The sequence below is a fragment of the Symphalangus syndactylus genome, chromosome 24 (assembly GCF_028878055.3).
Source record: "Symphalangus syndactylus isolate Jambi chromosome 24, NHGRI_mSymSyn1-v2.1_pri, whole genome shotgun sequence".
Taxonomy (NCBI): domain Eukaryota; kingdom Metazoa; phylum Chordata; class Mammalia; order Primates; family Hylobatidae; genus Symphalangus; species Symphalangus syndactylus.
The window spans coordinates 58,546,135-58,564,150 of record NC_072446.2 but is presented as its reverse complement, the minus strand read 5'-3'; the positions used below and the strand labels follow the sequence as shown (position 1 = coordinate 58,564,150).

At 41.4% G+C, this 18,016-nt stretch overlaps 1 protein-coding gene and 1 pseudogene across 2 annotated transcripts in view; one reads left to right on the top strand and one right to left on the bottom strand.

Moving 5' to 3' along the window:
* Positions 1 to 15,175, top strand: part of PCSK2 (proprotein convertase subtilisin/kexin type 2) — a 272,443-nt gene extending 257,268 nt beyond the window's left edge. For both annotated transcript variants that reach the window (XM_055265069.2, XM_055265068.2), the window contains one exon: positions 12,195 to 15,175. In XM_055265069.2, the coding sequence (XP_055121044.1) occupies positions 12,195 to 12,681 (487 nt within the window). In that variant the 3' untranslated portion in view covers positions 12,682 to 15,175. The remainder of the gene's footprint in view (positions 1 to 12,194) is intronic.
* Positions 7,971 to 10,166, bottom strand: LOC129474136 (dynein light chain Tctex-type 3-like; annotated as a pseudogene).
* Positions 15,176 to 18,016: the final 2,841 nt, after the last annotated feature.

Below are 18,016 nucleotides of genomic sequence, written 5' to 3'. Positions count from 1 at the left end.
CAGGAACTTCGTGTATGGTGGGCTGTGGTCTTATTTCTAGCAAAAGTGGCTGTTTCACCTCTGATTCTTAGCCAATTGAAGAAATATTTTCAGTTTTCCACAAGGGAAGCAACGCCATTTTTCTGCCAGAGTTTCTACAAATTGACTTGTAAAGGGTCTATCACTATGACTCCAGTCCACGAGGGTCCTGGGTGCAAATTGGGACAGAAAACAAATTTTCTTAGAATTCAGCTGGTGTTCTGAATTCTTAAGATAATAGTGACTACTGCACTTGACAAACGATAAGTGATGTTTTATAATATCCATAATGATTGCCACTCAGTTACAGTCTTTGGTTGTTGGCTTGTGAATTTCCTTTTTGAAACTTTTCAAGAAGCCCTAGACTACAGGGTAGAAAAGAGAGCTCAAATTCAACACAGAACTCAGAGCCAGGGTCTCTCTTCCTGTTATCATTCTCTGCTTCCTGCAACTGTGCTTCTCAAAGATTCCCAAAGCCCCTCTGGCTCAACTCTAGAAGGAAAGCCCGATTCTGGGCCTGACTGTTTGTCTGCATAGAAACCCTGTAATAGAATGTGTCATTTCCCTCATACCTTGAGGTTCTGGATGAATATTTCAGAGACCTCCAGAGAGATGGCCAGAAAACCTGCAAAACAAAGCTGCAGTTTCCCCAACTGCTTTTCCTAGAGCCTGTGAGCCAGGAAAAAAACTGAATGCCCTTGAAACAGAAGGCCAAGAGACTCTCTGCCTGTTGTTGTTCTTCTTATCAGATTCAAATTCAACATACATAAACAATTTAGACCCGCACTGTCCAGTACAGAAGCAACCAGCCACATGTGGTTATATAATAACATATTAGATTAACTAAAATTGAATAAAATAAATTGAACATTCATTTCTGCACTCACATGATCTATGTTTCAATTGCTCACTAGCCACATGTAGCCAGTGGCTACCATACTAGAGATTATATATATAGAATATTTCCATCATCGTAGAGTGTCCATTGGCCAGTGGTGGTCTAGACATTTGTAAATATACTATGTATATGAGTATACATGTATATACACATATAGACACATTATATATATGTACGTATATAATGTATATGTAGGATAATTTATCTTGCCAGCAACTGTTCAGGGCAGGCATTAATAGCTCAGACAGTGCAAATACTTGCCCACAACTGGAGTTGTACTCTGAGACTCTTTGTGCTACCCTACACAGCTGTCCACTGCTGGGCTAGAGCCCAATCTTTAGTTATTTATCACCTTACCTGTTGTGTTTCTGATCTTGTTCTGAATAAATAGCACCTTCTTCGAGAAATCCAGGTTATGGCCCTCATTACCCCAACCTCCAAAGTTGGCTTAATGCCTGCTTTCCACCAAATGGATGGTTTCCCCAGATCCTGGGAACAGAAAGACCACCCCCACCATCACTGGATCCCCATAGCTGATGGACACTCCATACATAATTCAGCATCAGTATCCAGGGGTGGGAGAGGGGAACACAGCAGTACTCCATGAAAACGTTTAAGTCTATATTTGTGAAGTTCCTCCAGAGAGTATTAATGAACTGCGCTGTATGTTTCAGCAAGCCCTCCCAGGTTCATGGCCTTGGTTCCTAGGGCAATGCAGAACCAAAGCTTGACTCCAATTGGGCATGCGACCACTGTCTTTTTCTAAATGTGCTTTACAAGATGTGTGTTTAAAAATATTTTATTTATACTCCAAAACAAAAGCCATGTTGAGGGAGGATTTTTTTTTAATTTTATTATTATTATACTTTAAGTTTTAGGGTACATGTGCACAACGTGCAGGTTTGTTACATATGTATACATGTGCCATGTTGGTGTGCTGCACCCATTAACTCATCATTTAGCATAAGGTATATCTCCTAATGCTATCCCTCCCCCTCCCCCCACCCCACAACAGTCCCTGGTGTGTGATGTTCCCCTTCCTGTGTCCATGTGTTCTCATTGTTCAATTCCCACCTATGAGTGAGAACATGTGGTGTTTGGTTTTTTGTCCTTACGATAGTTTGCTGAGAATGATGGTTTCCAGTTTCATCCATGTCCCTACAAAGGACATGAACTCATCATTTTTTATGGCTGCATAGTATTCCATGGTATATATGTGCCACATTTTCTTAATCCAGTCTATCGTTGTTGGACATTTAGGTTGGTTCCAAGTCTTTGCTATTGTGAATAGTGCTGCTGTAAACATATGTGTGCATGTGTCTTTATAGCAGCATGATTTATAATCTTTTGGGTATATACCTAGTAATGGGATGGCTGGTTCAAATGGTATTTCTAGTTCTAGATCCCTGAGGAATTGCCACACTGTCTTCCACTGAACTAGTTTACAGTCCCACCAACAGTGTAAAAGTGTTCCTATTTCTCCACATACTCTCCAGCACCTGTTGTTTCCTGACTTTTTAATGGTCGCCATTCTAACTGGTGTGAGATGGTATCTCATTGTGGTGGTTTTGATTTGCATTTCTCTGATGGTCAGTGATGATGAGCATTTTTTCATGTGTTTTTTGGCTGCATAAATGTCTTCTTTTGAGAAATGTCTGTTCATATCCTTTGCCCTCTTTTTGATGGGGTTGTTTGTTTTTTTCTTGTAAATTTGTTTGAGTTCATTGTAGATTCTGGATATTAGCCCTTTGTCAGATGAGTAGGTTGCAAAAATTTTCTCCCATTATGTAGGTTGCCTGTTCACTCTGGTGGTAGCTTCTTTTGCTGTGCAGAAGCTCTTTAGTTTAATTAGATCCCATTTGTCAATTTTGGCTTTTGTTGCCATTGCTTTTGGTGTTTTAGACATGAAGTCCTTGCCCATGCCTATGTCCTGAATGGTATTGCCTAGGTTTTCTTCTAGGGTTTTTATGCTTTTAGGTCTAACATTTAAGTCTTTAATCCATCTTGAGTTAATTTTTGTATAAGGTGTAAGGAAGGGATCCAGTTTCAGCTTTCTACATATGGCTAGCCAGTTTTCCCAGCACCATTTATTAAATAGGGAATCCTTTCCCCATTGCTTGTTTTTGTCAGGTTTGTCAAAGATCAGATGGTTGTAGATGTGTGGTATTATTTCTGAGGGCTCTGTTCTGTTCCATTGGTCTATATCTCTGTTTTGGTACGAGTACCACACTGTTTTGGTTACTGTAGCCTTGTAGTATAGTTTGAAGTCAGGTAGCGTGATGCCTCCAGCTTTGTTCTTTTGGCTCAGGATTGACTTGGCGATGCGGGCTCTTTTTTGGTTCCATATGAACTTCAAAGTAGTTTTTTCCAATTCTGTGAAGAAAGTCATTGGTAGCTTGATGGGGATGGCATTGAATCTATAAATTACCTATGGCCATTTTCACGATATTGATTCTTCCTACCCATGAGCATGGAATGTTCTTCCATTTGTTTGTATCCTCTTTTATTTCATTAAGCAGTGTTTTGTAGTTCTCCTTGAAGAGGTCCTTCACATCCCTTGTAAGTTGGATTCCTAGGTATTTTATTCTCTTTGAAGCAATTGTGAATGGGAGTTCACTCATGATTTGGCTCTCTGTTTGTCTGTTATTGGTGTATAAGAATGCTTGTGATTTTTGTACATTGATTTTGTATCCTGAGATTTTGCTGAAGTTGCTTATCAGCTTGAGGAGATTTTGGGCTGAGATGATGGGGTTTTCTAGATATACAATCATGTCATCTGCAAACAGGGACAATTTGACTTCTTCTTTTCCTAATTGAATACTCTTTATTTCCTTCTCCTGCCTGATTGCCCTGGCCAGCACTTCCAACACTATGTTGAATAGGAGTGGTGAGAGAGGGCATCCCTGTCTTGTGCCAGTTTTCAAAGGGAATGCTTCCAGTTTTTGCCCATTCAGTATGATATTGGCTGTGGGTTTGTCATAGATAGCTCTTATTATTTTGAGATACATCCCATCAATACCTAATCTATCGAGAGTTTTTAGCGTGAAGCATTGTTGAATTTTGTCGAAGGCCTTTTCTGCATCTATTGAGATAATCATGTGGTTTTTGTCTTTGGTTCTGTTTATGTGTTGGATTACATTTATTGGTTTGCGTATGTTGAACCAGCCTTGCATCCCAGGGATGAAGCCCACTTGATCATGGTGGATAAGCTTTTTGATGTGCTGCTGGATTCAGTTTGCCAGTATTTTATTGAGGATTTTTGCATCGATGTTCATCAAGGATATTGGTCTAAAATTCTCTTTTTTGGTTGTGTCTCTGCCAGACTTTGGTATCAGGATGATGCTGGCCTCATAAAATGAGTTAGGGAGGATTCCCTCTTTTTCTATTGATTGGAATAGTTTCAGAAGGAATGGTACCAGCTCCTCTTTGTACCTCTGATAGAATTCGGCTGTGAATCCATCTGGTCCTGGACTTTTTTTGGTTGGTAAGCTATTGATTATTGCCTCAATTTCAGAGCCTGTTATTGGTCTATTCAGAGATTCAACTTCTTCCTGGTTTAGTCTTGGAAGGATGTATGTGTTGAGGAATTTATCCATTTCTTCTAGATTTTCTAGTTTATTTGTGTAGAGGTGTTTATAGTATTCTCTGATGGTAGTTTGTATTTCTGTGGGATCAGTGGTGATATCCCCTTTATCATTTTTTATTGCATCTATTTGATTCTTCTTTCTTTTCTTCTTTATTAGTCTTGCTAGCAGTCTATCAATTTTGTTGATCTTTTCAAAAAACCAGCTCCTGGATTCATTAATTTTTGAAGGGTTTTTTGTGTCTCTGTTTCCTTCAGTTCTGCTCTGATCTTAGCTATTTCTTGTCTTCTGCTAGCTTTTGAATGTGTTTGCTCTTGCTTGTCTTGTTCTTTTAATTGTGATGTTAGGGTGTCGATTTTAGATCTTTCCTGCTTTCTCTTGTGGGCATTTAGTGCTATAAATTTCCCTCTACACACTGCTTTGAATGTGTCCCAGAGATTCTGGTATGTTGTGTCTTTGTTCTCCTTGGTTTCAAAGAACATCTTTATTTTCGCCTTCATTTCGTTATGTATCCAGTAGTGATTCAGGAGCAGGTTGTTCAGTTTCCATGTAGTTGAGCGGTTTTGAGTGAGTTTCTTAATCCTGAGTTCTAGTTTGATTGCACTGTGGTCTGACAGACAGTTTGTTATAATTTCTGTTCTTTTACATTTGCTAAGGAGAGCTTTACTTCCAACTATGTGGTCAGTTTTGGGGTAGGTGTGGTGTGGTGCTGAAAAGAATGTATATTCTGTTGATTTGGGGTGAAGAGTTCTATAGATGTCTATTAGGTCCGCTTGGTGCAGAGCTGAGTTCAATTCCTGGGTATCCTTGTTAACTTTCTGTCTCGTTCATCTGTCCAATGTTGACAGTGGGGTGTTAAAGTCTCCCATTATTATTGTGTGGGAGTCTAAGTCTCTTTGTAGGTCACTAAGGACTTGCTTTATGAATCTGGGTGCTCCTGTATTGGGTGCATATATATTTAGGATAGTTAGGTCGTCTTGTTGAATTGATCCCTTTACCATTATGTAATGGCCTTCTTTGTCTCTTTTGATCTTTGTTGGTTTAAAGTCTGTTTTATCAGAGACTAGGATTGCAACCCCTGCCTTTTTTTGTTTTCCATTTGCTTGGTAGATCTTCCTCCATCCCTTTATTTTGAGCCTGTGTGTGTCTCTGCACGTGAGATGGGTTTCCTGAATACAGCACACTGATGGGTCTTGACTCTTTATCAAATTTGCCAGTCTGTGTCTTTTAATTGGAGCATTTAGCCCATTTACATTTAAAATTAATATTGTTATGTGTGAATTTGATCCTGTCATTATGATGTTAGCTGGTTATTTTTCTCATTAGTTGATGCAGTTTCTCCCTAGCCTTGATGGTCTTTACAATTTGGCATGATTTTGCAGTGGCTGGTACCGGTTTTTCCTTTCCATGTTTAGTGCTTCCTTCAGGAGCTCTTTTAGGGCAGGCCTGGTGGTGACAAAATCTCTCAGCATTTGCTTGTCTGTAAAGTATTTTATTTCTCCTTCACTCATGAAGCTTAGTTTGGCTAGATATGAGATTCGGGGTTGAAAATTCTTTTCTTTAAGAATGTTGAATATTGGTCCCCACTCTCTTCTGGCTTGTAGAGTTTCTGCCGAGAGATCAGCTGTTAGTCTGATGGGCTTCCCTTTGTGGGTAACCCGACCTTTCTCTCTGGCTGCCCTTAACATTTTTTCCTTCATTTCAGCTTTGGTGAATCTGACAATTATGTGTCTTGGAGTTGCTTTTCCTGAGGAGTATCTTTGTGGTGTTCTCTGTATTTCCTGAATTTGAATGTTGGCCTGCCTTGCTAGATTGGGGAAGTTCTCCTGGATAATAACCTGCAGAGTGTTTTCCAGCTTGGTTCCATTCTCCCCGTCACTTTCACGTACATCAATCAGACGCAGATTTGGTCTTTTCACATAGTCCCATATTTCTTGGAGGCTTTGTTCATTTCTCTTTATTCTTTTTTCTCTAAACTTCTCTTCTCGCTTCATTTCATCTTCCATCGCTGATACCCTTTCTTCCAGTTGATTACATCGGCTACTGAGGCTTCTGCTTTCATCATGTAGCTCTTGTGCCTTGGTTTTCAGCTCCATCAGGTCCTTTAAGGACTTCTCTGCATTGGTTATTGTAGTTATCCATTCATCTAATTATTTTTCAAAGCTTTTAACTTCTTTGCCATTGGTTCGAATTTCCGCCTGTAGCTCAGAGTAGTTTGATCATCTGAAGCCTTCGTCTCTCAACTCGTCAAAGTTCATTCTCCATCCAGCTTTGTTCCATTGCTGGTGAGGAGCTGCGTTCCTTTGGAGGAGGAGAGGCACTCTGATTTTTAGAGTTTCCAGTTTTTCTGCTCTGTTTTTTTCCCATCTTTGTGGTTTTATCTACCTTTGGTCTTTGATGATGGTGACGTACAGATGGGTTTTTGGTATGGATATCCTTTCTGTTTGTTAGTTTCCCTTCTAACAGACAGGACCCTCAGCTGCAGGTCTGTTGGAGTTTGCTAGAGGTCCACTCCAGACCCTGTTTGCCTGGGTATCAGCAGTGGTGGCTGCAGAACAACGGATATTGGTGAACCGCAGGTGCTGCTGCCTGATCGTTCCTCTGGAAGTTTTGTCTCAGATGAGTACCCAGCCGTGTGAGGTGTCCGTGCCCCCCTACTGGGGGGTGCCTCCCAGTTAGGCTACTCGGGGGCCAGGGACCCACTTGAGGAGGCAGTCTGCCGGATCTCAGATCTCAAGCTGCATGCTGGGAGGACCACTACTCTCTTCAAAGCTGTCAGAGAGGGACATTTAAGTCTGCAGAGGTAACTGCTGTCTTTTTGTTTGACTGTGCCCTGCCCCCAGAGGTGGAGCCTACAGAGGCAGGCAGGCCTCCTTGAGCTGTGGTGGGCTCCACCTAGTTCAAGCTTCCCGGCTGCTTTGTTTACCTAATCAAACAACTAACTCGGCAATGGTGGGCACCCCTCCCCCAGCCTCGCTGCCGCCTTGCAGTTTGATCTTGGACTGCTGTGCTAGCAACACCGTGGGCGTAGGACCTTCCGAGCCAGGTGCAGGATATAATCTCCTGGTGTGCTGTTTTTTAAGCCCATTGGAAAAGCACAGTATTAGGGTAGGAGTGACCCAATTTTCCAGGTGCCGTCTGTCACCACTGTCTTTGACTAGGAAAGGGAATTCTGTGACCCCTTGCACTTCCCGGGTGAGGCGATGCCTCGCCCTGCTTTGGCTCACCCACGGTGCGCTGCACCCACTGTCTTGCACCTACTGACTGGCACTCCCCAGTGAGATGAACCCGGTACCTCAGTTGGAAATGCAGAAATCACTTGTCTTCTGTGTTGCTCACACTGGGAGCTGTAGACCGGAGCTGCTCCTATTCGGCCATCTTGTCTCCTCCCGGAAGGATATTTGCATAGGCAATGGGCCAGTACATGTGCCAAGCATTGTGCCTGGCATTTTATTTTATCTATCTATCTATTTATTTATTTATTTATTTATTTTTCAGCATAGGAAGATAATATTTATTATATTTTAACTAGAAACAGGGCAGATAGCAAGTTCACGAGGTATGAATTTTTTTTTCTTAAATCAGGCTTAAACAACAATAATAAAAAACAAGTCTGCATATATATGCTGGTCACTATTATAATCTTCAAGGGCACAAAAGCCAGCAGCATAAAGAAACATGAATAATGACTGAGAAGTTTTGATGTGCCAAAAACAAAGATCACTGCATTAAACTCCTTTATTTTGTTAATATTATTATTAAACATTTAACAAGTATTAATTATTGTTATTTGGCAAAATATCAAACATGCACACGGTATTCCTACAAGAATATTGCCTTAATATCGTCAATATTAACACTAAGTTTATTCCTCTCCAAAATTCAATGAGTTATGGTTCCACTCTCTGTACATATTAGTGTTAGTGGTAATATGCAAAACTGATTTTGTTTGCAGGGTTAAGTAGCAGATTGACTTCGCATTTGGTGGCCAGCTGTGTACCCTAATTTTTATCTATTTTCTTAATAAATTTAATTACATTTCATAAGCCCTGAGATAACCTGCTAATGATTGTATACTTTTAATCTATACTTTATTCCACTCAATTTGAACCCCACATAATAAGTTTTCAAAATTATTTACAGATGGTTGTAATTAAAGCAATGACAAAATTTACTACTTGTATAGATAAGACTGATAATAAGGCTTTTAACTAAGAGTTGCGTATTTTATATGCACTTTTAACTTGCTAGGAGCAACTCTTAAAATTACATCTATCATTCTGTCAGAAAGCAATAAGTGCTTTTCATTTTGCTTACTTCTATATGTGTAACCAGACTCACTTTTTTCCTCCCTTGTAAAACAACTGTTTTTTTTTCCTTCCCCAAATATTAATGCTTGTCTTCCAACTGAACAATTGCTAGAAGGAACTTAGCATTTGCACAGCACATTGATAACTATAGTGCTTAGCAGAGACATATGCCTATAATAGGCATCTGATAAATGTTTGTTCCACATGGAATGAATTGTAAGGCAGCTGTTTGAGTCATATACTGTTCATCATATACTGCAACTAATTTTATTTAACTAGGAAATTCAGTTTACCAGATTTAATTCACCCTCAAGTATAAATCCAAAAATTTGAAATTAAAAAAATCGATTTACTAATCCTCAGAAAAAGTAAACAAGTTAGTCATAGTTGTTGCTATGCTATTAGTTGATAGAAAATTTTTAAAAATTACTTTCCACTAAACATTATGTACAACTAAGTGAGGGGAAGAAAGTTTTAAAAAATGAAAAGATATTAGCTAATTCTCATCATTTTCTCCACATTTATCCTTGCAGCTTATTTGTTCATATAATTATTCCTGTTAACTTCTCTAGCTGAAAGAGAATTTTATTATCTGAATGGAGTTCCCCATCACCTTAGGTACAAAATATTAGTGAAAAGCGAGTGTAAATGTAAGACTGTATTTTCATGTCATGCCATATTTCTGCATTTATTTTTTGCTAACATGAAATTTTTTGTATTTAAATGATGCTGTATAGAATATGAGATAATCTGCCAATTACTATGATATTGCTTGCTTATAATATTCAGTTTTTGTTGATAGCTTTAAAGTATATTGCACACTTGTCATCTAGCACAGTAATAAATAACTACTTTTGAAAGGATACACTGACAAATTCTTAAGTTAATGGCTTTAACCCAACATTTTTAGTCAGTTAAAGAACAACAGCAATGGCAAAAACATTGACAATACAGTTCATGGTCCAGTTCTCCCATCTTACGGTACAGGTTCCATCAGGTGTGGTATCCCAAAAACAGGAGCTGCTGTGTGAAAGCCATATGCGCTCTTCTGGACCACTGCACAGTTCGCAATACATTTATAAGCTTTTCCCAACTTAACCAGATGTGTTAACGATTATTCCACTATGCTTGCGGTCCACTGGTTGATGTTGTTGTAATTACAATCTTCACCACCTAAAACCCCATCTGCACACTCTTTGACAATATTGTGGGCTTCCTCAGCATTGAGGCCAACCTCGTCGCATTGGCGATGGTACTCCTCCATGGTAGCGCCTGCTCTCCCTGGGGGCGGAGTGACCCCTGTGCCTGATATTTTATACATGGTCTTATTTAACCACACAAGAACCATCCGGTCATGCGCCGTGGCTCACGCCTGTAATCCCAGCACTTTGGGAGGCCGAGGCGGGTGGATCACGAGGTCAGGAGATTGAGACCATCATGGCTAACACAGTGAAACCCCGTGTCTACTAAAAACATAAAAAATTAGCCGGGCGCGGTGGAGGGCGCCTGTAGTCCCAGCTACTCGGGAGGCTGAGGCAGGAGAATGGCGTGAACCCGGGAGGCGGAGCTTGCAGTGAGCCGAGATGGCGCCACTGCAGTCCGGCCTGGGCGACAGAGCAAGACTCCATCTCAAAAAAAAAAAAGAAACATCCAAAATGACAGTGAAACTTCGAATAATTAAATAACCTGCCCAAGCTCTCAGGAGCAGTAAACATAGAAGCAGACTTCTAATCTAAATGGGTTTATTCTCAAAGTCTGAAGTCTTTCTGTTACACCATGCAATCCTCAAATGCAGTTTCCTTTTTTCCTTCTTTCTAGTACAAGAACCTTTGAGCTTCTCCCACTCCAAGAAGGCCATCTCCAGAAAAGAGATTGCCTGTAAGGACAGCCTAGAGAGTACTTAGGCTTAACCTCGCTCCACCTCTCGCCAGAGTGCCCCAAAGTCTCCTGATCGTTCATTGGACTGCCTTTCACTGGCATTAATTTACCCATTTTCAGCTTTTCTTTCTTTTTTTTTCCGACAGAGCGGAGTCTCGCTCTGTCGCCCAGGCTGGAGTGTAGTGGCGCGATCTCGGCTCACTGCAAGCTCCGCCTCCCGGGTTCACGCCATTCTCCTGCCTCAGCCTCTCCGAGTAGCTGGGACTACAGGCACCCACCACCAAGCCTGGCTAATTTTTTGTATTTTTAGTAGATACGGGGTTTCACCGTGTTAGCCATGATGGTCTCGATTTCCTGACCTCGTGATCCGCCCGCCTCGGCCTCCCAAAGTGCTGGGATTACAGGCGTGAGCCACCACGCCCGGCCCAGGTTTTCTTAATGGTTGTAATGGCAGTCATATTAGCAACAGCTTCTATTTATCAAAGTACTTTGAAAAAAAGGCATTATGAGTTCCTGCCTCAGTCTGGGTTGTCCCAAAAGTCCAACCTGAGACAAGACTTGGGTGCTGACAGTTTTTTGAGAAATGATCCCAGGTAACACAAGTGAGGAAGTGGGGATGTAAAATAAGGAAGGGGAGAAAAGCCAATGAAGAGTGCATTAATGAGCGAGTTGCCACTGTGGGCAGCTGAGCTCAGTCCCACTAGGGACACTGAGTTGTCACGCTGAGGAATAGAGAAGCCGAGATAAAAACCTGTCAGTCATTGGGAGAGCATTACCCCTCAAAGGTTAAAACCCTGCCACCTTTGGGCCACCCTGCACACAGGCTGTGCAGGCTTCCGTGGAGGTGGGAGGAAGCCCAGGGGAACGCGGGGAGATTCTCGTGTCTGGGGTGGGAAGCAGTGGAGGTGCAAGGGAGCGTCAGCTGCAGGTGAACTCAGAAGGGACTTAGGAGACTCAGGAGGGACATCACAGCATCTGCTACATTCTCCTTCCACACGGAAGGTTCCAAGCATAAGTAACTTGCTCACAGCCAGGCATGGTGCCTCACACCTGTAATCCCAGCACTTTGGGAAGCCAAGACAGCTGGATCACTTGAGGCCAGGAGTTCAAGACCAGCCTGGCCAACATGGTGAAACTCTGTCTCTACTAAAAATACAAAAAATTAGCCAGGCTTGGTGGCACATGCCTGTAACCCTGGCTACTGGGGAGGCTGAGGCATGAGAATCACTTGAACCTAGGAGCTGGAGGTTGCAGTGAGCTGAGATCACACCACTGCACTCCAGCCTGGGCAACAGAGTGGGACCCTGTCTCAAAAGACAAAAAAAAAAAAAAAAAAAAGAGATAAGTAACTTACTCAGGCTCCCACAGCCAGTGTGGGACTAAATCCAGGTCTGTCTGATCAACCCCAAAGCCCTTGCCCTTTCTGCTACCTGAAGCTGCCCTCAAAATCCCCTGTAAGGTGCAGCCACCACTGCTTATCCTATCTCCTCTTCACTCTGCCCTCAGGAAAATACCATCCAGTGGCAAGTTGGTGCTGACACTCACAACCGACGCCTGTGAGGGGAAGGAAAATTTTGTCCGCTACCTGGAGCATGTCCAGGCTGTCATCACAGTCAACGCAACCAGGAGAGGAGATCTGAACATCAACATGACTTCCCCTATGGGTACCAAGTCCATTTTGCTGAGCCGGCGTCCAAGGGATGACGACTCCAAGGTGGGCTTTGACAAGTGGCCTTTCATGACCACTCACACATGGGGGGAAGACGCCCGAGGCACCTGGACCCTGGAGCTGGGATTTGTCGGCAGCGCCCCGCAGAAGGGGGTGCTGAAGGAGTGGACCCTGATGCTGCATGGCACTCAGAGCGCCCCGTACATCGACCAAGTGGTGCGGGATTACCAGTCCAAGCTGGCCATGTCCAAGAAAGAGGAGCTGGAGGAAGAGCTGGATGAAGCCGTGGAGAGAAGCCTGAAAAGCATCCTTAACAAGAACTAGCGCTGCACATCCGCCTTCCCCGCCGCCCTCCCTCCCCGGCTCCGCCTCTGTCCTCGCTCCACGTTTCAGGCAGGCACCTAGCAATTCCATCACCTGTACAGGCAATTCCATCTTCTTAATCTGAAGCTTTGCTCACTGTCAATGATTATTTTCATTACAATGGAAACAATCTTTTTTACTCTATGCCCCAAATATAGCGTTCCCAACAACATCCATGTCCTATGTGTGACTCTAAATTCTTTATTTCTGTCATTCAAATGGGTGATCTCCTGCAAAACAAAACAAAACAAAACAAAAAAACAAAAAACAAAACTGGGACAGCTTTCGCCTCAGTTGTTTTTTTTTTTATTTCTGAGAAGAGAAAAGAACGTATTTTAAAAGCCACATAGAGTGATTCCAAGAACAATTGTCCATGGTCTCAAACGAGGGGCTGTTACGTAACAAGAAAATCAAAGCTGAGGACAGGGGGTGAGCACCGCATCTCTGAAAGCACAGGAGACACTGTGCTGTAAATCCTTTGGGGAGCAATGTTTTGAATTTAGCGAGATTTGCCAGGGATGTAGATTAAGGTGGTGTGATTCAAAAGATGCCATTCATAGAGAGCCCTAGTTACTGCATGGGGAAAGAGATCCAGGAAGCATGAGTGCTGGATATTTTACTACCAATGCCAAGATAATTCACACTACTCAGCCAGCGTGGCGAATATAAAACTTAGAGCGTGGCTGTGCTCTCACCAGCTGCTGCTCTGAGTTATGTTAAAATCCGCTAGAGCAGCCCAAATTTTTCTCAGTTTGTATAGAGTTCATCCCAGCCCCAATTGTCTAGGGCTCCTCACATAGCTATCCAAAAGAGAAAAAAAATTAAGACAAGCCTGGCAACACATCTGGTGAGGAGTAGTTTACTAGCTTTTCGAACAAGAATGTCCCTTTTCCTAAGTCACTTTGAGGTTTCTCAATCTGATCTGAGTGAGAGGCAACAGGAGTATTTTTTTTTTTTTTTACAGCTTTACACACATAGATGTGGGCTTTGATTTCCAAGTAATATAATGGAAGAGAAATCTCATACTCCCCCACAGTTTGATGTCATTAATGTGTTGGGAAAAAAAAAGACGCGAGCGCTATCTTCACATAGTTCTCCAGTTGTATGGAGCCTCTTCTGCCAAGAGAGGACCAAGCAATTCATCCCAGAGGAAACTGAGGCCGAAGGAGGTGAGAGAAGACCTCTGTTAGGAAAGTACACAGTTACCTTCTCGGCAACTAAGCAGTCTCTGAGACCATTTAACATGCAACCCAAAGGTTACAGTCAATCCCAAAAGTCACCACTCCATTCCCAACTAGACATTACCAAAGTGACCTACCCAGAATTGGCTTCTCATCCCCAGTCCCAATGCACATCCATTCCCAAGAAATGCTTTGTCTTCAGCCTCTCCAGGCACCATTTCCCTTCCTGTGGGAGCACAGAGCTTAGCCTGGAGCACCTTTCCTTCAAGCCAGCAACACAGAGCACTAGGTTCAAGTCCCTGAAGGTGGCCACTTTAAGAAAGAAATCTGAAAACCCCATTTGCTTTCTTTTCTCCCATATTGGCATGGATTTCTGTCTTCTCTAACACCTTGTGACCTTCTCTATATCATGCTTTAAAGTGTAATAATATGATTTTTAAAAAGAAATTTATTACTTGTTGCAAAGGTCTTTTTAAACCAGTTTAGATTTCAAGAAAAAATAAATGGAAATCATTGAAAATTAATTTCACATTAATGGTCTAAAAATAAACCAAAGGACATTATGTGTGCATGTGTGTATAAGTGCACACAGAAATATATATACATATGTAGACTATATACATGTGTGTATATATGTGTATATATACATACACTTGTATAAATGTATATACACATATACCTATAATGTGTGTATGTGTATTTATTGAAGAAACAGATACCATATTCATTTCTAAAAGAATATTCAGAGAATATCAAGATGATTCTGGCTGAAAAAGGCCAGTGGAAATTCAGGTGAAAATGTTCATCAATTCCCATTGCATCACCTCTGTAATTTTTCAGCTCTCTGTATAAACATTAAATGTCTTATATAGCAGCAAAAATATAAAATAGTTGTCCATATTTTCACAGGTGTGGTGTAATTTATAAAATTAGAAAGCAACTTATCAGCTTCTTAAGAGAAATGGCAAGTTTTGATATGAGTATACAATATATAAAAATATATATATAGTGCTATATATAAATATTTGGTCTCTTATTTCATTTTTGCATCAGTATTAATACTAAAATATGTCTCACTAGTGATGTTTTTATGATATCCCTGATCCTAACTCAAGAGACAGTTATTTATACTCGTTTATTTTAAAAAATGAAAATAAGCGAATAATGATTAGGTTAACATTGTTGCTCCCTGTGACAAAATTTTATAAGTAAATTTCAAAAGACATGTTGTAAATTAGGAGGCTCAACAATAAAACATTACATTCCAGAAATTATGTGAGATGTGCTATATCATACATGAAAATACTTTCATCCATTCTAGGAACAGATAATTTAAAAATTGCCAAAGAGAGATCTAAAGAGCCTGCTTTAATAAGAATGCATGAAACACTTATAATTAGCATATAAATCATACACAAATTATTATCTACAGCAGTATTTTTCAAACTCTAGTTACATCCATTAGTGGGTTGTAAAATCAATTTAGGAAGTCAGTTTTTAATAAAATAGAATAATTTAGAATACAGTAGGAGAGAAGAAAATCATAGGATAGGATAGGATAGGATAGGATAGGATAGAATAGAATAGAATAGAATAGAATAGAATAGAATAGAATAGAATAGAATAATCATGCATAATAAGGATAAAAGTATTGTTTCCTGAAATATTTGTTTCAGATGTGTGTGTGCACACGTGTGTGTGTCTGAGTGTGTGTACTGGATCACAGTGGAAAACATATTTTTCGTTGTGAGTGATGGTCAAAAATCTTTTAGAAACACTATTCTAAAACATATTAATCTGGCTAGACTAAGTTATGCTATAGTAAGAGACAATCTCAAAATCTCAGTGGTTTAATACAACAAAGGTTTATTTATCATCCACACAAATTCCAGTGAAGGTTCAGGTGACTCCCCAAGGCCACAGACCTCCATGCAGTGACTCAGGATCCAGGCTGCTTCACCATATGGTTTGTAATCGTAACACAAGGCTGCTACAATCACCATGCAGAAGAGAACCCAAGGAGGACATTCATCCGCTCTTCTCTGTTTAGCCTGAAGGAGACACATGCATCACTTCTGCCCATTGCCCACTGGCCAGTATTGGGCAATAGCCCTGGCTAAATGCAAAGCAACTGGGAAATGTGTGACAACTAAGGGAATATTTGGTGAGCATTAGAGTCTCTACCACAGAGAGTGCTTGACATTCCCTTAAAACATGTTCTTAAGAACCAATTTAACATGGCAATCACTCTTCATGGATGGTACCACGAACATTACAAACTGGCTGCATCTTACCCCATAGACCACAGACTATTCTAGAAAAGGATTTTAATAATTATTCATAAAATATTAATATACTATATTTACCAAAGTTAATTATAAAAACAATTCATAATTCTGTCCTCTGATATAACACTTAAACTCAATTATTAAAATCTTATTAGCTGGGCATGGTGGCATGTGCCTGTAGTATCAGCTACTCAGGAGGCTGAGGTGGGAGGATAGCTTCAGCTCAGGAGGTGGAAGCTGCAGTGAGCCGTGATCACACCACTGCACTCCAACCTAGGTGAAGAGCAAGACACTGTCCCAAAAATAAATAAATAAATAAATATAAACAGAGTCTGTTACTAAAAATAGATATTGGCAGATATAAGGTCCAAGGTTTGATCTTGTGATCCTGAGACACTCCTTTTCAATACTTAGGTTTAAAGATTGATTTCCAAAAGATTAGAAAAGTTACAGAAAGAAGTGCTGAAGTAGGGGAAATGGTGATCTCACAGCTAAAGTGTTTAGATGCGAAGAGTCTAATTTGGTAGAAATTTCTAAAAAGCAAAATGCAAAGATAAAGGACAGTGGTTGTGGAAGAGAGTTAGGGGATCCTTAAAACTTTGGTAGTGTGAAATGCCAGAGACAAAATGTCTCCTAGGCTAACGTAGGTGGTTCAGTTGTGGCCAGCAGGGTGATTCTTTGTCTCCAAAGAATAAGTCAAGAGAAAGGGTGGGAGGATGGAGGGCACTCAGCACATGGGAGCTTAGAATAAACAAGAGTCAGGGTGACCAAAGCTGGAAGACAGTGTCTGGCAGCATTCAGGGTAGGGAAACATGAAGCCTGACATAAGGGAGAATTCTGGTCCCTGAAGAGCTGAAGTCTATTGAGGGATACAGGCCAATACACTGGCAAAGCCACCCCAGGGAGAGAGCATTAAAACACCATCACTTGCCAATGGTCCCATTGCATGCTCACCCACAGCCTCCTCATGCCTTATGCAGCTTCCCAAGAATATTAACACCAGCATAAACGATACAAGCAGCTAGATCTATAGAAAACAACACCCTCTCTTTGCATTGTAAACTTATCAGCTAGTACTTGAGTTTTTCCATTAGTCTCTTGTGCATTTAGTTGAACCCTTTCCTTGGCTTCAAAAAACCCTGATCAAATTTGGTTTAAGAAGTATAAGGGGCTGGGCGCGGTGGCTCACGCTTGTAATCCCAGCACTTTGGGAGGCTGAGGTGGGCAGATCACGAGGTCAGGAGATCCAGACCACGGTGAAACCCCCTCTCTACTAAAAATACAAAAAATTAGCCAGGCGTGGTGGCGGGCGCCTGTAGTCCCAGAGTCCCAGCTACTCGGAGAGGCTGAGGCAGGAGAATGGCGTGAACCCAGGAGGCGGAGCTTGCAGTGAGCCAAGATTGCGCCACTGCACTCCAGCCTGGGCGACAGAGCGAGACTCCGTCTCAAAAAAAAAAAAAAAAAGAAGAAGAAGTATAAGGGACCTGGAATCAAAGTCTGAGAACCTGGGGTAAATTCTCCAAGCCAATGTCCTGGCTTCATGTTTCTCTCAGAACTGAGAAGAGACTCACGTTTGTGAACCTGGGAACAGAATCTCAGGTGAGGGATGCACTCAGCCTAAAAAGATGAAGATTCTGTGTTGCTAAATTTTTAATGCTCATCCATGCATGGTTTGGGGTGGGATGCGGTGGGAAGGCAACTAGAAATCTCAGCTCAGAGTTTCAGGTGCCAGAAGAGTCAAATGAGGCTGGCAATTCCTTAGGCCTAAGGTCACTGTTACTGATTTCCACCCAGGAGGCTTTGGGCCAACCTGCCTTCCCCATCCCA